Consider the following 19186-nt stretch of genomic DNA (forward strand, 5'->3'; position numbering starts at 1 on the left):
ACGGAAATAGTCAAGGGGTCTTGAACCCTCGCAAAAGCTTCAAATATTGAGACGCGCTTCCAGGGTGCTTTCGAAGGGCTGGGCTTGCACGAAGGGAGAAAGTCAAGGCGAGCCGAATCTGCAGCTTTCCATCATCACTCTACCTACGAAGGGTACTGGATTTTCATAGGTACCACGTCCATATCACGTGTTTAGCTGAATTGACCAGCGAATGGAGCGGGATCTCGGCGTTGTCTTTTTCTCCAAGTAGGCAACACCTGAACTGTTCACCGCGAATCATCAACATGTAATCGTTGAAATACTCGCTGCTTCTCTGGCCAGCTCCCTCAACACATCCCCACGATCGATAACAAAAATGCGGGAGACACGTCCCCAAAGAGGAAGGAGGTTGTGCTCAGGCACGTGCTCCGATGCATGATTTGGCTCATCCAGGGAAGATCCAAGGGCAGCATTGCTCCGCGAGTCCCTCCCCGTCCGTCTGGAAAATTTACGTCTGTGGTTCGTCAAGGGAACTCCTCTCCGCTTGGGTTTGACTGGCGGCAAATACCGAATATCCCACCGAGTCCACAGTCCGGCATACCAGCGACCTGATTCGTGTATGCAGTCAAGCGAGCTGCACCTGTGGGTAAAGGGAAGGTCGGGATGGCTCGCCTCATCCCGAAAGAGGCCAGTAGTCCGAAGCTGTCAGGCCTGTCACGAACGCTCGATGTCCCCGCTGGCTCCTGCGTCCTCGTGGTCGACAGGCAAGCAGGGGGATAGCCAGGGTTGCGATAGAGGACGGGCCATGTCAAGAGCTCGCTGTCCTCTCTCTCGTCGCTTAGCGCTCAAGCTGCTGGATACTGTTGGCTGGCGAGGCTGGTTGAGATTTGAGAGACACTTGGAGAGTCCGGCGCCGCTTTGCCGGGACGATTCCCAAGAGCCACTGAGCCACTCCCCCACGCTCTCAACGGTGCAGCAATGCTGTGCTAGCCAGTCGAGATCCTGGATCGGTGAAAGAATGCTTCATTATTCAAGGGGTGGGAGCAGTCCCACGCTGTGCAGATGGAGCAGTGGAGATATGAGGTGCGGTGAGCTTACTGGTAGTACAGAGCTGACCTCGAAGCGGCCTAAATATTGTTTGGTATCGTGCTGTGTGGATGACCTGACTTGGGTACCATATAACCCTAGAGCAGGAGTCTTCTCCCGCTGTTGCGACCAGCAATCACTCACGTATTCAAGGATGCCTCGCTGCAAGTGCGTGAGCACCGTTGCTGACATTCTATACCATTTCATTTGAGCCGCAGGCGCCCATTCTATCGAGCCTATGTCCGTGATGAGCTCGTCTTCCTTCATATCAGCTTTCAGGTGTGGCGTTTTGCCCACCCTCCGACACCCCTCACTCTTATCACATACTCGCGTCTGACCTTGCCCTTATCAAAATCGACCAGGGGCGGCTCCAGGGTTCTTGGGCTGCCCTGGCCCTGCCCGACGATACTAATACCATTGTCTACCCGCCATCCCAGGAGTCCAGGTCGTGCTCTTCGAAAATACGGAATACAATGCCAAGATAACGCTCTCTGTCGTCGGCCAGGCTTGAGTATGCCTTTACTGTGGTATCAGGAACGCCCAACACGGTACGATCTCGATCAGTCGGCATGACGAACAATACTTCTTGCTCTCCGGTTGGCAACTGTACGATTTTGGGGGGTGCTAAGACCAATGGGACGTTCTACGTAGCTCAATATGACCCAACCTTCCCGGCACCATTTTGGCATCAACGAATGGAATTGGCTACGATATGCGTGTGTAATTCATTAACACGTAAGACGATCCTATGGATGCAGTGCTCGATTTCTCCGACACTTCACCGTTGTTGGTTACGGATCTGGAGCTAACAGTATCTAGTCATTCTGATCGTTGCGAGACTCATTTACCGATGGAGGAAATTCAGGAAGTTAAAGGGCGACGACTTGTGGATGGTAGTGGCAGGTGTATGTGATGCTATTCAGTCGATTTTGGGTTTACTAACCTCGGCCAGGTATTCTTGACAGCTCTTTTTGCCAGTCAGATAGGCACGAACATGTATGGAAGTGGACTTCACATGCAGAATGTTAAGACAGCATGGAGAGCATGGCACTGGCGCGTATGTTTTTACGAATCGTCCAATTGGAAAGTTATTTACAAGAACAGTTCACCATCGGCTTCGCTGCGTACTATATTGTCGTCTCTTGTATCAAATTATCCGTCTGCTTCTGTTTTCTTCAAATCTGTATGCCCTCCCGAACACCAGCCCATGGACCCTGCTAACCACAACTCCAGTAACTTATAACTTAAAAGGCCTGCGTTATTGCGTCTACGGCTTATGTACCATTATTGCGAGTCTGGGAATCGTGTGTACAGTCCCTTGGGTGTTTGGATGCACGCCATTTCTGTCCAACTTTTATTGGAGCGTCACGATGGAGTCTTGCGTGAATTACGACATATTCCGATGGCGTAAGAATCTCAAATCAAATTTTATCACTCCAAGCTGACCCGTTCATTTAGTCTGGATTAGTGTATCCGTTCCAATTGACTTGGTCATCATGAGTGTTCCACTACGAATCCTCAACCGCGTCCGGCTACGAGTTCACGAGAAGAGAATCCTACAAATGGTCTTCTGCGCTACCCTACTGGGTACGATCGCTTGGTATGTATCTCTTTTGCTTTTGTGGATCCTCTCTAACATTGTCTAGTCTCGTGGGCATTTACGGATCATACAGGACTCGTACAGCTGAGAGCAACGACCTTTACTACAACGAAGTATCCTTTATCATGATGAACGATATCGAAGTATTCGCCTACACACTAGGTGCTTCTTTTCCAGGTGCGTCATCTGTGCACCATTCTCCACAATCGATCAGCATCCATCTAACAAAACATAGTTCTCTCCCGCTACATCGTTGCAAAGACTGATCGTGGCCCTGAACCAACCCACGCTAACTTCTCCTCTTGGGCTCGATACATCCCTGATTTCTTCCTCTCCACCTCCCACCGAAACAGCCATCGCAGCCAACGAACCAGCCACCGCAATACCACGCGCCGTACCACCCTTGACGTCCGCAACACCTCTCCAGAACTCCATACGCCCATCAAACACCCCGACGAACATTCACTACCGAGTGGAAGCGAGCACAATTTCGCGCTAGGCGGTTCAACGTCCTTGAACAAGTCGAGGAGCTCACAGACGGGGAGTAGTGAGGGCGATGTTGATCTCGAGAAGGCTGCGGCGCAGGAATCGGCGAGGATAGTACATGTTACGACGGATGTGGTGATTGAGCGGCAAAGCGGCGAGCAGACTCTTCAGGAGTATTTGAGGAGCTCGCAGCATTCTCAGAGTAAAGGCTGGTCATGATGAGTCGACGAGCGACCTATGGATTGATATGATGTGCGATTATATTTGAGCGAAGGTGTTCTCTGGCGTTATTTTGGGCTGCCATTTGACTCGGAAGTCTTGGCTTGGGATTCTTTGATTTGGGGTTGGGTTGGGTGACTGGGTTGGGCTGGAAATGGACCGGACCGGACCGGCTGGGAGACGAGAGGCTTCTCGAGGTGCACGATGGGAGTCAATTTTCACCTTCCTAGGGGGAAGAAATGGGAGGACCGAAGACGAGATGAGAGGATACGGGATGGAAATATCTGAACTGATTTCCTCATCAGGATATGAATATCTACAATGGTCAAGACTCCTTGATCTTCCCTATCTTCAATCATGTCCCTTTAAAAATATGAAAAAATGATACGCACTTCCAACTGCTATTATCACCATTGATTAAAACCCAAAAGAATGGATATCAAATCCTCCCAATAATTTACGAATCCCTTCTCAGGCCCTCAAAAAACAAATATCACCCCTCCTAATCTTATCAAAAGACGTTCGTCCTGGTGGTCCCACAACGCAAAAACAAGCTGAGCGGTAAAGTTCATCCCATCTCCCCCAGCACAATCCCAGACACCATCCGATCCAATACGATCGCATCACATCGCATAATGCCTCTGAAAGTCTCGCGTCTTGAAATCACCGTGCCCGAAGCTGAAAGGTTGGAGGTTATCCGGACTCCGCGGAAAGCATAATCTAAAATAACTTCAGACGAGACGAGGTGTAATAAACCGTGTCTTTGAGGAGGAATAAAGCAAGCTGGTGTGATACTCGATGGTATCGTGTGGTACTACAGTACTGTACGGTATTATCCTCATTAATATTACATGTTGGTCTGGGCTCGACTGGTTGGTTGCTGGTGGGCTGACTTGACATCGGACCTGCAAGTTTGATATACACCACACTACTGCGAATCCTGTCTGTATATTTTGACCAGTACTGTACCCGCATACAGAACTCCCGAGATTGAAACCCGGTATAGCGGATGAAAAGACGGGAGGGAAGCTGGGTAATGTTCACCCGAACTTGGCAATGCCGTTTTCCTTATTTTTCGTCCTTCCGAAAAGCTGTAACCAAGGTCTCCTCCTCCTCCTCTTCAAATCTGCGACTCTGTGGCGCTTCGTTCTACTATTCTGCCCATTCCATCAGAAGCTGAAGCGACCTTCACGTCGCGTCGCATGATGCAGTGCCATTATTGAAATACCAACAATCTCATCTCCTTGGGACCGCGCCCAATCAGTACTTACTCGGTAATGCTACTGTACCTACATAAGTCGGGAGGCGTTCTTCTTGAGCTGGTACCGCTACACTGCAGGTCATTGTGACTGTACCTGGATTTGATTTGGGTATTCTGGTGCAATACTTTGGCGTTCGGGTGGCGCTTCAGGGTCGCAGTATCGTCCGTTTGCGGATGAGGGAGGGCTTGTCTGCGGAGGTCCATCGTCCGCTTGACGGTGATGTGGACTAAATCACGGATTTCTGTGGTACTAGCAGCTACTCCCATCGTGTGCTGGTATTGGGAGAGCTGGAGTCTTCTCTCAGCGTAACATATATACGGATGCCAATACGGCTGTACCGCTTGGTGGGCAAGCAAAAGGAGAGTTGAGATAGGTAAATATGAAGGGAGAAGAATGGTGCAACGCTATTGCCGGAATGAGTACTCCATGAAAAGAGGAAAATTCAACAGCAAGAACAAACCACATCAGTCGTACGAGAACATTCATCAATCTTTCTTTGAATTTTGTTTGTTCGCTTAATCGGATCATATCCAGACCATTTCCCCGCCTATGCTAAGGTACGCCCCGACAAAAGAAAATGCTGTTGGTCTAGCCGTAGCTAGAACGTGTGAGCCTAGACTCGTACAGTATGTACACCCACCAAGGTACAGTACAAGAAAGAAAATCGTCCTCAATCATCAACGCCGTACCAAATCAAGATTCTCATGGCTTCTCCTCGGACTCGCTTTTCTGCTTTTCAGAAGCTTCCTTGGCTTTCTCTGTTGCTGCCTCAGCTGCTTTCCGTTTTCCTTCTCGGTATTTTGACATTTTCTCGCTCATGTATCGCCATGATCTCCCTATTCCGGAGGTCAAGATGCCTTTCAAGCTTTGACTTGTGCTTGGCCAGCCAATTGTCTTCTTAATCACATATCTGACCTCAGCTCGTAAATCCTCTGGAGGCTCGTTGGCAATCCTCCTCTCGAAACCTCCACCTTGCCTTCTGTTGATTCTGGTGGCATCCTCGTCGCTTGAAGATTCAAGCATTTTGTTGAATTCCGCCCTGGGTATTTGGTATTTCTTTTGGTACTGGAAGTACAGCTTTTCCCTGAAAGCTTTCGGTAGTCGACGCACCATATTCCCACGTTTTATAGGGTCCATATCTTGAGCTAAGGAGACATTGGAAGTACTGTCGGCCGCCCAGTCTGGATCGGAGCATTTCGGATCATTGAAGCTGACATTGGGAAGATTGTCGATGAGAGGCGAATATAGCCGTCTGAAATGTGGAAGATTGTGGCCCACGATGTTTGCTACTTTAGATTTGTCCTCTGTTGGGAATGCCATTCGAGGATCTCCCATATAACTGATATTTGCAATCACCCCATACAGCTCCTGCTCTGTAAACTCAGGTGGAAGCAGTAGAAGTGCCGTTCGTAACGCAGAGAGCAAGTTGACCTGGTTGGCGAGTCGCACTCGAGGGTCGTCGCGCAGAATCTTCACCGGCTTTTGCAAGCGTCCAGCAAGGTATAAACTGTTCCATTCGGAAAGATCTGTGCAAAGCGTATCCAAATTTACCACGCCGTACTTGATGAGAGTTCCATTGACCGTCACGAATGGATTGAAATATACTCCAGCTCCCCACTTCTCTTGTACCGCAGATACAGCGCCGGACCCCAAAGATCCCAATGCCGAATAATGATCTCGGTGTTGATGAAGGTTCAATGAGTGCCAATGTTGTGTATATGAAACGCCAAAGATGAAATCAATCATCTTAGGAGTCCCTCCTTGTGCCTTCACGACTGCTGGGGGAGCTTTTGAGTGGATGGAGGTGGTAGAAGACGAGGAACCTGCTGTCTGCGGCGGGTATTAGCATCCGTTCGCGCCGAGCTATGATCCTCATATCTTAAATTTAGAACAGGAGTAAAACATGTACAGCGCAATCTTGAAACACAATAACCGTTGAAAGTCATCTCCCTAGCTTCGCAGGCCAATGGCCTTGAGTTGTGTCCATCCCAAGCACCAAATAGCAGGAACAGATTCATGACAATGAGAGTCCCTAATGCATACCTGCTTCGATTGTGGAAATACTCCGGACCCATAAGCAAACGCATATCGTATAGGTGCCCTGAACTGCCACAGTATCTGCCGTAAAGCCTCCTTGAATTCATCGTTGATCACAATATGTTGATTAACTCCGAAGTTCGTATGCGGCAGCTCCGAGAAGTGCGAGATATCGTAGTTCGGATTGTCTTCCCAGTCTGGAGGCGCCGTACTTGTAGAGCTAGAACTAGATTTTGATGACTCGGAGGGAGCTTTCGATGAGGATTTGGAGGAAGCTGAATCTGAGGCATATTCGCTAATCGATTCGGAGCTTGAAGCTTGGGGAGGCTGCGAGGCAAGGAATCGTCTAGCAACAGCTGTTGCTGGGCGGATGGGACGGTATCCAGTCGTCTGAAGACTGAGACCAGAGTTCCTAGTTCCCAGTGGCCTCAAGGGCATCTGTGGACGGTGTATTAGCTACGGCATGTGACGAACGCGGAGTTGTGTTGTCCTCACAAAGAGGTGTCTGCAAGCCATTGTGGATTTTTGTGGGCGATTGTATCCCAGTGTCTGGTATATCTGAACGTGTGTATGCAGCAGATGCTGCAGGAATGTTACCGCTTGTCGTGAGCCATGGGAATGCTGTGATAGATGCTGATGTTTGGATGAGAAATATCCAGGGTTTTGAAGCTTCGCGCTGCAGCTCAACAACCCCACGCCCACGTCACGCTTGCGCGGGACGGGCCCGTGCCAAGCCAAGACTCTCGAAGCGAGCCCCTGGCCTAAAGAAAACAAACCTTTGGGATGGCCGTCCCATGTGTTCTTTCTCATGGTGCAGTCTGTACAGCCCACTGAAAGAAGTAGCTCTTCATCTCGCCGAAGTTCCCAGATAAATGTCGGATCAGGCAAAATACAAGCTTTTGCATCTAAGCAGATTCTATGTTACCTCAGAGTACTAGTATCTATCCACTTACCTCTCTGTCTGCAGTAAATACCATGTTCATTGTTCCTAGTACTTGAACCGTACTTTGTGCTTCATTCTTCAGCTGTGTTCATTGTTAATTAAGTTCGCCCAAATGTTCAAGCGCTCACTTTTGAAAGATAACGATGGACCTATTGCTCGCGCCCGCTTGGATACAGGAAAGTTTGGGAACTTGGCGTTTACTTTATTTATCTTCTGAGTCTTTGCAAAAGCAAATATTTCCTCACTGAATTGCAGCTGATGGAGATCTCTGGCTTGTGATTTCGACAACAAAACAACTATTCTGAGCTTATGTTTGGTTTACGGCCACGTTTCGTTTTGTTGTTGGTGAAAAGAGCTTAAGAGGCGAGAGCGTCCTTGGTACGTTTGAGAATTTGAGAGGCTCACTCCTGCGAATTTGATGATTTCTGTGAGTAGGACAGATCCCAAAGGACGCCAATAAAGAGACTCCTGGAGCTGGAAGAGTGTGTCTTCGCTGAAACATGTTCGGCAAAACTTTGAAGCCACTTCGGGGTCGCTTATCCCCAAAGTTTTGTACAGTTCTGCTCTTATAACTAACACAATTATATGGATCCGAGAATCAGAGGGAATGGTAATTGGACACAAAATCGAGAGAATTTCCCTGCATTCAGTGGTTAAAATGAATTCGCTGTGAATCGTGCTTTGAAGGGAAGTCTCAACGAGATGAGTATCAAGTTCATGGACATTCACTCTTCTGGAGGGTGGCGAGATGAATAGCATGACCTCCAAGCTTCTTACTTGGCAAGCCTACTTTCATTATGCCAAACAACACTCAAAATTGCGATAACGACCATGACGTGAGATCTGTACGAATAAACGTTACTTTAATGACAATAACAACAGGACGTATCGTTGATGTGAAGAACCTCTGTGCTTGAAAGTAGCCAAGACGCACAGCGTACATTGACGTTATCACAACAAGGGAATGGCGGTGGGAAATTCTGTTCAAAGGGTCCTCGAGCTGCTTCAAGACCTCCTCTTTGGTTTGCGATGACCCCAAAATTCCTGCAGATTTAGCCTTGTGGAACTTGTAGAAAACCATTCTGTTTAGCGCGGAACGTTTGACTGACCACCTGGAATCGTCTGATTCCTGTAGACTGACAAACAACTCATAGAGTGATGTGAAGTTTAGGAGCTAGGACGTAGTTTGGCACTTGCTCCATACCTACGACTGCAACTCTCATGGTTACGAGGACTTCCTTCTGTATGATCCACCGACTACGTCCACTACTAGAATCCTCCCAGGGAACAGTTCTTAAGTTTATTTCTTTTTGCTTTCGTTCATTCATAATTTTGCTCATTACGCTGGCTCGCTTGTAAACGTTATATCCATGTTGATGGATCAGAAGATACGCTCAAAACGGACCAATTTTTCAAGGCCGTTCATCCATCTGCCCCATACCAAGCCCCAATCCCCAAACTCCTGCCTCCCAGCATATGGAACTAGTCCTCTCCAAGACTGTCTCTCACGCCTCTCCGGCAACGTCTCTTGAACTCCTTATTGCCAGTCTTCTCTTCCCGCCACAATCTCGCCGCCTCCACATTCGCCGGACTCTCATCATTCGGGCTATGCAGTAGACTGATCACACTCAGCAATATCGTCTCGGGCGTCTGCACAGGCGACCATCTCTCCGCTGCACTCTCATACCCATATTGGTCGTCCTCCGGTGGGTGTAGGATCGATATGCAGAGCCGGCCGTCTTCGTAGATATTTGGGTGGAAGGGAATTGGTGTCTTGAAAGTAAGGGCGGGTGGGAGGAGCGGGTATTCCTTGGGGAAGGTAAGATGGCACCGGAAATTGCCTCCTGGAAGCATAAAGTTAGTGGTTTGGATGTTATTTTGAGGGATGGGGGAGTTCATAGGGAGATCTTACCTCCATAGTATTTGCAGTCATCAGATATCATAAGCATCACCTCCCACTCGAAGACATTGCTGTTCACTAATCCACAGGAAATTCCTGGGAGGTCCTTCGCTGTTTGCATCTCCTTGAGCTGGCGCCTAAGCAGACCAGCAGCACCAGATTGAGCCATTTTCACGGCGCTCGGTGTATATAACCTCGTTGTGTGTCTGCTAAGTCGTGAAGAGCAGAGTCGGTGGTACGGGGCGACAAGATCGAGGCGGACTTCGAAAGGGGCTGGAGGGGATCACAAGGTATTTTAATTTCCTTCAGCTAGACTAGCGACTGCCGGCGAGCTGAAGAGGATGAATTGCTGCGCGGATTTGATCATGAAAGGAATCCGCAGTCGAGAGAATCTCCATTCACAGACTGGAAGGCGCGGTCAGTGATCTGCTAGTCTCGAGACGCGCCGAGGTTATTTGACTTACCTTATGAGACTAGGACCTGGTATGGTAGGGAGAGAGGCGATTCACGCTATTTAGAGAAGCATAAAGATGTAAGAGGTTGCAGGAAGTCGAAGTCCAAATCGATATCGCGTATTGATGTTGTGTCGTGGTCGTGGAAGGCGAATGTTGAAGTGGAGGCTTCTTGACCGCGGGGTCGCTTCCGCCATCGGCGAGGTTGTCCCGACTGCACGACATCTCCAAATCTCGAACATCGACGGCTTCATATTTTCCTATTTCGATGACGCCGCCATTAATGCCTGGCAAAATGAGATTGAAAGCTGCACTTGGTGTCTAAAAGAAGTTCTTGGTGAGTCCTCGATACCAGAAACTTGATATAGAGAGTGGGTAATCGTGGTAGCGAATCAGAAGCACATTTCCCCCCGGTACCTGTCCCATCCCTGCCAAAATATACATCGTCAATCAACAAATCCTATGGAGCGTTGTTTAGTCTCCCTTATCATAATAATACATCTTACTGGAAACAACCAGCGAGGTTTGTGCACTTCTGCACGTATCATCTTCTGGTTCACACAATAATGTTACCCCGCAATCGACATTCCTGGCAACCGAATATCACGCAATATCTACCTCTTCTTCCGCGACAAACCGAGTGGCTCATTGATCTCATTTCTAAGCATGCTTATCGATCTGTATTTGAAATCAGTTGCTAGCTTTGTACGCAAGTGTACGGAGTATATCATGGGTACCCGCTCCGCGATCATTTATTTCCCCCCACATGGCCACTACACTTTAATAGCGGCAATCAATCACCACTTTCCATATTATATACACAAGTTATTCAAACATGACCTCCCTGATAGAGAACCAAGGCGTTGCTCCGCATCTATTATCCCCAGTACGAAATCAAATCTCAGTCTCTAACCCCATTTCTCAAATTTCCCAACCACAAAAGCCCAGAGACATCTCCGCAGACTTCAACTACTATAAAGACCCTCCTGGAGGAGGTCCTCCGGAACCGACTTACGTGGAACGTCCCCAGACATATGACCGAGTCCCTCTTATAAAACGATTGACTGTCCATGATGTTCGTGGGCGCGAAGAGCAATATACACTGGACACTACCGGCTTCGAGTTCTACAAGCACGTCAGTGTTGAGAAAGACTTTGTCGATGACGAACAAATCAAGTCTATCTACTATCCAGAGACAGAAGAGCTGTTGAAGAAGGCGTAAGAATTCATTATCCTTACCTTGAACTACCTCGCCTGATACGTGTCTCAGCACTGGAGCATCGAAAATCTACATCTTCGACCACACTGTCCGTCGTCAACAACTCGATGCTCGCACAAAGCCTGCCCCAGAACCAGCATCGCAACAGTCAACAGAGGGTCCCATTACTGTTCCCGTTCCATCTTCCCTCCGCGGCCCAGTCCAGCGTGTTCACATCGACCAATCCTACGCTGCTTCGACTGATCGCGTAACCTACCACCTCCCAGATGAAGCCGAGACCCTTCTTAAAGGCCGCTTCCAAATCATCAACGTCTGGCGACCTATCAAAACCATACTCAAGGATCCTCTCAGCGTAGCAGCTGCCAACTCAGTCCTCGACGAGGAACTTGTTCCCATCAAACTCATCTACCCGCATCGCGAAGGCGAGACGCTCGCTGTGCGGCCGGCCAAAGAAGGGAGGACCGATGGAGGGCATCAGTGGCATTATTTATTCCAGCAGACGCCCGGAGAGGTGACGCTGATTAAATGTTTTGATTCGAAGACTGACGGGAGGGCGAGACGAGTTCCACATAGTGCATTTGTGGATGAGGAGTTTGTGGGAGAGGAGCCAAGAGAAAGCATTGAGGTCAGGGCGTTGGTATTCCATCCTGATGATACAGAGTAGGAGTGTGTATTGTCATGGAACGGATAAGGTCTCAGATATCTGGTTTCTGGCTAGTTGTTGGTTCTTATTGTACGAAACGAAATTGTAACACATCATTTATTACACTATTCATTTCAAGTTTCCGCCTTGAAATATATTATGTTGACATTAAGATCCCAAACAAGAAATTCACAAGCGAACCCCAACGGGCCTTGACATCTCGTCACCAAGTGCTCTCCACCTCGTGCTCTCCACCTCGTCCTCTAAGAATTATCGGGTTTCTCGTTCCAGCAATCCGGACAGTTCGCTCGCAATTGAACTTTTCCTGATAAAGTTTAGACATTCCACCACACTACGGGTTGCCGCTGTATCTTAGGCGCTGCGCCGATGAGGTAATTGTGCATTCGATTTGCGGGGGAGTCGTTCCTGACTTGACGGCAGCCAGCCACTAGAGAGGCAAGCCGCAAACATTGTCTGGCCGTACAGTTACAGTATTTCCGATGCCTTTACTTTCCCATCGTTTGTCATTCCATGCTCCAAACTCTCCAACTCTTCTCGGGAATCTGTTTATGGGTGTCCTGCCTATATTATGACGAATATCCACGTAGTCGACGGGACGTAAAAAGAGTTGCAGAGCCTGCCACCTACTATCTGCAGGTCAGTTTCCGACAAATACCGAAGTGATTCTCGGTAGGGTAAATATTTGTCTTTCATATTACAGTGGTTCTGTGGGTTTACATTTCACAAACTTGGTTATTCGTCGAATGAGTTGCCAGATGATGGTGGTGCTGTCGTAGATTAGGAAGCGAGATGTGAGGGAGTTACGTCCTGATTATGAGAACATTGAAGATCCCAATTTTGATGTCACAGGTCTATCTGCTTTCCATCACAAAATCTTCTTCTATTGACAGCTCCTAGATTTTGTATTTCCAGACCGATCTAGATATCATCAAGCCTACAGAACCACCAACAAATGTGCATCTCTCTTTCGGATTTCCTCCTCGCCACGCCTGCTAAAATTGCATGAAAATATACAAAAATCTGTATCGATCGCCAGCCCTTAGTCACGATCTTACCATCCAACTTCTCAGATCAGTATTCAGTGTAATTTTTAGCTGGCCGTCCGCCCCCATCTTACATAGAAGAACTTCCCCACACTCCGGCAACGATCGTCATAAGCTACGACTAGTCTTCCCCATATTCGGCATAACGAGGTTGAGAAACGTCGATGGCTGTATGCCTGTTAAATAATTTAAATGGGCGCCCCTATGTATTCAGAAATCCATCTTGACTTATGAGGCTTTATTCTTGTCAAAATTTAGTCTTTTTACTTTCCTTTAGAGCTGACCTCTTGGTAACCACACGATCGAGTCATTTGCAGTTACTGAACTGGACTGCTTTCTCCTTACTCTTTATTTGAACTCCAATTTATTGTAAAGCCAACTTTATTCCACCATGCTTGGAAAAAGTGGTCAGTTTTTCGGCCTCCGCGGCGTCAAGTTACAGATTGCTGTTGGAATGCTGGCTGGGATGGACTTTTTGCTCTTTGGATACGATCAGTAGGTACCCGAGCAAATACGTCAAAGAAGCTCATTTTTTCTGACAGTTCTCAGAGGTGTCACCGGAGGTCTTCTCACGTTGGAATCTTTCCGAAGCCAGTTCCCGACCATCGACCCTTTGCAAGATGGCATTACGGACACCGAATCCAGTAATCGATCAACATACCAGGGTATTACAGTTGCGAGTTATAACGTCGGGTGTTTCCTTGGTGAGTTATCAGTTCCTTTTGCTCTGTTGACAGTCATTTACTCATGATCAAAGGCGCTGTATCATGTATCTGGATTGGCAACCCTCTCGGTAGAAGGAAGACTATTTTCCTCGGTACGGCAATTATGGTCATCGGTGCTATCCTCCAAGCATCTGCCTTCTCTGTTGCACAATTCATCATTGGTCGTATCATCACTGGTTTCGGAAACGGACTCAACACTTCTACCGTGCCCACATGGCAATCCGAATGCTCAAGGTCGCATCGCCGTGGACAGCTGGTCATGATCGAAGGGGCTTTGATTACAGGAGGCGTCATGATCGCATATTGGCTAGACTTTGGCTTTTACTTCTTGGACCCCAATCCTGTTGCCTGGAGATTTCCACTCGCGTTCCAGATTTTCTTTTGTATCATCATTCTAGGTGAGTGGTAAGCGAAGTCCTTTCCTAAACCTCGCTTACAGTATCAAAATAGCATTCGTCATGAGTCTACCCGAATCTCCTCGATGGCTTATCCTCAAAGGCAAAGACGAGCAAGCAGTGCACGTTCTCGCAGCGCTAAACGACCGCCTGGTAGACAGCGAATACGCCCACGACGAGTATACAGCCATCAAAGACACAGTCCTCGAAATGCAAAAGGGCTCTTTCAAGGACTTGTTTACCATGGGACCAGATCGCCACTTCCATCGCACAGTCCTGGCATACGTGAACCAGATGTTCCAACAAATTTCGGGAATTAATATCATCACTTACTACATCCCAAATGTGTTGGAGAATCAGGTGGGATTGAGTCCTACCTTAGCAAAACTGATCGCTGCTTGTAATGGGACCGAATATTTCCTCGCTTCATGGATTGCTGTTTTTGCCGTCGAAAGACTTGGAAGAAGACAACTTATGCTGTTCGGTGCTGCCGGCATGTCGCTGTCCATGGTCGCACTGGCAATTTGCGACTCCGTTGGAAGCGCGGCTGCAATCGGACAGACTGTGTTCTTATTTGTTTTCAACACATTCTTTGCAATTGGATGGTTGGGCATGACATGGCTCTACCCCGCTGAGATTGTACCATTGAAGATTCGTGCACCTGCGAACGCGCTTTCGACGTCTGGAAACTAGCTCTTCAATTTTATGGCAAGTCTTCCGTTCATCTCGTGTGGCACTGGCTGATACTCATCAGGTTGTCATGATCACTCCCGTTGCATTCGACAGTATTGGCTACAAAACCTATGTCATACTCGCCGTAATGTGAGAAAAAAAACCCCTTCCCAGTTTCTTCGACCCCAAAAACTGACAAATCCCTCCCAGCAACGCGTTCATCTTCCCAGTCGTCTACTTCTTCTACCCCGAAACTGCCTACCGTTCCCTCGAAGAGATGGATAATATCTTCATGAAGACCAAGTCGATTTTCACGACCGTGAAGCAGGCCAAGGGCGAGCCGCGTAGATTCGATAAGCATGGAGAGTTGTTGATTAAGTATGAGGAGACGGATGAGCATAAGAGAAGACATAGCGTCGCAAAGGTTGAGCATGAGCATAGAAATTCGGTGACGCCTTGAAGATCATGGGTGAGGGAAATGGTGGAAGCAAATTGCAACTACTTTGTAAGATAGAGTTAAGTGCAACATCTCTGAACTAACTAAGTCGGCTGGAGGTGAGGTGTGAACGGAATTCATACCATTTGGCATGGGAAATAAGAAATATTCAATGATCCAAAAATCTAATAGATTGCATGTAACGCACGATTTCCTTTTTTCTGGTGAATTCCCCTTACCGACGTCTCTATGCGGACTCACTCTCCTACTACAGTGGCCATTGTGTCTCCCATAAACTGATGTCAACCTGTAAGACTTTCCAGCCTTTCCCAAACTAGACCCAAGCATGACATATGACCTCAATCAGATCTTACTCTCAACCTTGAACGCATTAATACACCCCACTATCAACGCTCCTGGATTAAATCTCGTCGGGTGTTTCTCCATCATCAATCTCGACAACTCTCTCGCATCCTTCGCTTCACCCCGCTCCAAGAACCCTTCAAAACTCTCAATGTACTCCCTCGAGTTCCTCAAATGGAACGCTCCATCCACCTCACTCGCTCTCTTATGGCTCGGTACCACAATCTCCGGCTTCAGAGCCTCTACCTTCCGAATACTGTCTATCCAGCCTTGTCTCTTGGCTTTCGTGTTGCACTCACCCAGCATTTGATGCACATCTCCGTAGACTACATCGCCACAAACGGCGAGTCTGATAGATGGGACCCACAGGACAGTCGAGTCGTGTGTATCGGATTGGCCAACTTCGATGGCTTGCAGGACGTTGCCTTCGAGTTCCATCTTGTTGTTTGGAGGAAGTGGTTGGGCAAGAATGAAGTTTTCTTCGATTTCTCCCGGAAATTGACTTCCAAAGCCCTCTTTGAAAGCTTTCAATTGCCCTTCCATGTGTCTCACGGTCCCAGCTGTAGCGAGTGCTTCGACACCCGGAAAAGCCTCCATGATGGTAGGGATGCCGAACCAGTGGTCGCCGTGGCCGTGCGTGATATATATTTTGGTGAGGCGTTTTGACGGGATGGTATCTTTTATCCAGGTTATGAGATCGTTGGTTTGCGCTATTGTAATGGGTGTGTCAACAAGGATGGCTTCTTTGGTGCCGTGGATCAGAGTGCAGGCTATCGGGGACCATAGCCCTCCATTTTGCCCGTTGGGTTTCTTCCACGGGACTGGAGGTGCGGTGTAGACGTCTGCTCGGAGTGATGACATCTTGTTCACAAATGATGCCAAATCGAAATTCTGGCTATCTAATATGGAAGAAGTTCAAATTTAAAAATTTAGTAAGTCGTCGTTAAGAGAGTAGCGAGGTATTAAATACTACATGTTCTACCATGAGCTTGACTTAATTGATTACTGAAACATCCAGAGACACACACACGTCGGTTAACTTCTCCATACCGAGATGCTTAGATGCGATAAATTGAACGAGGTTACAGTAAATGCTACTCATCAATACATGCGAATCTCACAGCATTGCGGGGTAGAGAGGTACCTAACCAAGACCTGAGCGGGGAGATTAGTAAACAGACATGCACTGTTAACCGAGGTCGCGGGGTACTCATACCGACGACAATTTCTAGATCAGCATGACATTTACGATTCAAGAAGTGGATGAACTCGTTTTCTGACTCTCCAAGTCTGTAGAGATTCGATAGCAACGCCACAACCCAAAATGTATCCCTCCCCAGATTCCATCGATATTCCCACCTCCTATGAGACTCTCGGTACAACCACTGTCAAACTTTCCCACCACCCTGCTGGCTCTTCAACAGCAACTCCCGTCATCGTTGTGACGCTGAACAGACCGAAAAATGGCAATGCTTTCACAGTAGACATGATGCGGGATTTTGAGAAGATCTATCCGATGTTTGATGTGGACGAGCGAGTAAAAGTCGTGGTGCTTACTGGTGCTGGGAAGATGTTCTGTGCTGGTGCGGATCTGGATGTTGGATTCAAAGGGGGAGAGGAGAGGGTTATGGATCATAGAGATGGGTGGGTCATCTTCTTATTTGTAAACCAAGTTGGGAACTCGAACTTAAAAGATCCAAATCATTGGAGGCCGATTAGCTCTCGCAATCTATCGCTGCCGCAAACCTACTATCGTAGCTTTGCAGGGCTCAGCTGTAGGTCTGGGCATGACTATGACTCTACCAGCAGCAATCAGGTACATAGCCCTTCTTCTCTAAGAACCACCTCGGTGCTCAATTCTAGCAGAATTGCCTGCGAAAGTGGCAAATACGGCTTTGTCTTCGCACGGCGTGGCATCACCATGGAATCCATGTCCTCCTACTTCCTTCCTCGCTTAATCGGGCACTCTCGCGCCATCTACCTCCTCACCACAGGCCTAACCTATCCACCCAACTCGCCTCATTTCGGCCACCTCTTCCAAGAAACTCTTCCCAAACCAGAACAGGTTCTCCCTAGAGCGTTAAAGCTCGCTGAAGATATCGCGCAGAATGTGAGTCCGTTGGCGGGGTACCTGAATAGGGAGTTGATCTGGAGAGCGCCTGGAAGTGTGGAGGAGACTCATTTGTTGGATAGCGCGGTGCTTTATCATATGTTTGATAATCCGTAAGTGAATTTTCAGATTTATGTTTGTTTAGGATGAGGTGCTGTGGGGAATATGAAACTGATTTTGAGCTCTTAGTGACCAAAAGGAAGGTGTTGGCGCGTTCTTTGAGAAGAGGAAACCGAATTTCAAGGCGACCTTAGAGGAACATGGCCCTTCCTTTTTCCCTTGGTGGACGGAAGTTGATACTGGAAGTCGACCAAAAGCGAACAGAGAAAAGTCTAAGCTGTGAAGTTGCTACGATCGAAAAGTTCATCTCTCATTTAAAGTTATATGCAACCCCAAGTCTGTCAAGTACACCGTCAAAGGAATCAAGGCGCACATGACGGTGTCCCCAGAATAATCGAGTTTATGCGTCTTTGTGGTCTATTCCAATCCGCTTCCATTGCCCATATCGTTTCACGAGATCTCTGATAACTCCAAGCACTCTGCCACGTCCGTTAACGACGGAAAATTTGACCGCAGCATGCGAAAAGATCACTCACTGTTTGCGAAGAGTTTCTCTCTCTGGGACTAGAGCAGAAACATGGGTGCTGAATCTCCTGCCGAAACGTAAGCCGATGGGTCATCTTCCGGCACCAAGAGACTTCTCACAGCTTGCAAGGATACAAACGCCCATTCTAGCATCATGATACCAAGCTCCTTTGAAGATTCGTCTAGGAGAAGCAAGAGAGCAGCGTAAGGGCACGACGGGTTAATGGCCTGCCAAAGCAACCTCAAGAATACGGTCCTCCATACCCTCAACAAACACAGCCTGTATTTCTGCGTCCTGTAGACGTTGCCGCCCTGCGATGAGAATTCTCTGATCGATAAAATTTTCTGGCTCCTTGATCCCGATGTACACGGCCTTGATACATTCCTTCAATGCCAGTATTCTGTCAACGCATGGTTTGTTTCCACTCAACCTCTCGTTGCATGGCTCCATCGTTGTATACAGGATGGTGTTTCGCGGCAGTACCTCACAGAGTCGCGCTTCCGGAAGGTTGTGTTCCTGTCCTACTTTGATGAAGCAACACTGCTCTGCATGCGTCTTTCCTGGGTCTTCTGGGTTGTTGTCTGGTAGTTCCAGTGACCACCCAGTTGACAGTATCTTGTTCTCATCCGCGTCGACGAGGACAGCTCCTACGCAGAACTTGGTAGGTGCAGGTGGCGAATGTCGAGCCTGCTCCAGAGCATACTCCATGTAACCCTCATGATTACCAGCAGCTATTTTGGGATGAGTTGGTTCGGAAAACATAGTTGCATGAAATTGAACGCAAAACAGGCAGGACCTTCTTCTGACTGCAAGGTCAATCACAGTCGCGTATGGTACCTTGCGGTCAAGGACGGAATAAAGTTAAAGCTTGCCGTGTTCACAAAATAGCAAGATAGGCTATTTCGAGATTTCGAAATACGGATTAGAGTGTGGGCAGTTACTTTGTTTTGTTGTACGGGGACTGTGGGACCACCCACAAGTGGGCGCTTCTGCAACTCGCCTGATTGGC

General features: G+C 48.1%; 9 protein-coding genes across 9 annotated transcripts; 5 read left to right on the forward strand and 4 right to left on the reverse strand.

Annotated features, from left to right (window-relative positions):
* Nucleotides 1–1514: 1514 nt before the first annotated feature.
* ONS95_001120 (uncharacterized protein) lies at nt 1515–3370 on the forward strand (the record flags this gene model as incomplete). Its single annotated transcript, XM_058494305.1, has 7 exons — nt 1515–1800; nt 1885–2122; nt 2170–2248; nt 2299–2472; nt 2524–2665; nt 2712–2842; nt 2901–3370. Exons 2-7 carry the CDS (start codon nt 2060–2062, stop codon nt 3368–3370), a joined length of 1059 nt encoding a protein of 352 aa, XP_058364508.1. The 5' UTR covers nt 1515–1800; nt 1885–2059.
* Nucleotides 3371–5334: 1964 nt separating this feature from the next.
* Nucleotides 5335–7369, reverse strand: TAM41 (Mitochondrial translocator assembly and maintenance protein 41; the record flags this gene model as incomplete). Its single annotated transcript, XM_058494306.1, has 3 exons — nt 7165–7369; nt 6676–7107; nt 5335–6462 (listed from the first exon to the last, which is right to left on the reverse strand). The coding sequence occupies exons 1-3, from the start codon at nt 7183–7185 to the stop codon at nt 5335–5337; spliced, it is 1581 nt and encodes a 526-aa protein (XP_058364509.1). The 5' UTR covers nt 7186–7369.
* Nucleotides 7370–9094: 1725 nt separating this feature from the next.
* Nucleotides 9095–9681, reverse strand: ONS95_001122 (uncharacterized protein; the record flags this gene model as incomplete). Its single annotated transcript, XM_058494307.1, has 2 exons — nt 9095–9456; nt 9525–9681. 2 exons carry the CDS (start codon nt 9679–9681, stop codon nt 9095–9097), a joined length of 519 nt encoding a protein of 172 aa, XP_058364510.1.
* Nucleotides 9682–10799: 1118 nt separating this feature from the next.
* Nucleotides 10800–11847, forward strand: ONS95_001123 (uncharacterized protein; the record flags this gene model as incomplete). Its single annotated transcript, XM_058494308.1, has 2 exons — nt 10800–11182; nt 11235–11847. 2 exons carry the CDS (start codon nt 10800–10802, stop codon nt 11845–11847), a joined length of 996 nt encoding a protein of 331 aa, XP_058364511.1.
* Nucleotides 11848–13281: 1434 nt separating this feature from the next.
* On the forward strand, nt 13282–14703 carry ONS95_001124 (uncharacterized protein; the record flags this gene model as incomplete). The annotated part of the gene is made up of 4 exons (XM_058494309.1): nt 13282–13385; nt 13440–13594; nt 13648–14013; nt 14066–14703. 4 exons carry the CDS (start codon nt 13282–13284, stop codon nt 14701–14703), a joined length of 1263 nt encoding a protein of 420 aa, XP_058364512.1.
* Nucleotides 14704–14770: 67 nt separating this feature from the next.
* On the forward strand, nt 14771–15142 carry ONS95_001125 (uncharacterized protein; the record flags this gene model as incomplete). Its single annotated transcript, XM_058494310.1, has 2 exons — nt 14771–14832; nt 14893–15142. The coding sequence occupies 2 exons, from the start codon at nt 14771–14773 to the stop codon at nt 15140–15142; spliced, it is 312 nt and encodes a 103-aa protein (XP_058364513.1).
* A 339-nt stretch (nt 15143–15481) lies between these two features.
* On the reverse strand, nt 15482–16342 carry ONS95_001126 (uncharacterized protein; the record flags this gene model as incomplete). Its single annotated transcript, XM_058494311.1, has 1 exon — nt 15482–16342. One exon carries the CDS (start codon nt 16340–16342, stop codon nt 15482–15484), a length of 861 nt encoding a protein of 286 aa, XP_058364514.1.
* Nucleotides 16343–16695: 353 nt separating this feature from the next.
* ONS95_001127 (uncharacterized protein) lies at nt 16696–19083 on the forward strand. Its single transcript, XM_058494312.1, has 2 exons — nt 16696–17704; nt 17781–19083. The coding sequence occupies exons 1-2, from the start codon at nt 16806–16808 to the stop codon at nt 17932–17934; spliced, it is 1053 nt and encodes a 350-aa protein (XP_058364515.1). The 5' UTR covers nt 16696–16805; the 3' UTR covers nt 17935–19083.
* On the reverse strand, nt 18397–18939 carry ONS95_001128 (uncharacterized protein; the record flags this gene model as incomplete). The annotated part of the gene is made up of 1 exon (XM_058494313.1): nt 18397–18939. The coding sequence occupies one exon, from the start codon at nt 18937–18939 to the stop codon at nt 18397–18399; it is 543 nt and encodes a 180-aa protein (XP_058364516.1).
* Nucleotides 19084–19186: the final 103 nt, after the last annotated feature.

The sequence above is a fragment of the Cadophora gregata genome (assembly GCF_030347475.1).
Source record: "Cadophora gregata isolate MNR1 chromosome Unknown scaffold_1, whole genome shotgun sequence".
NCBI lineage: Eukaryota > Fungi > Ascomycota > Leotiomycetes > Helotiales > Ploettnerulaceae > Cadophora > Cadophora gregata.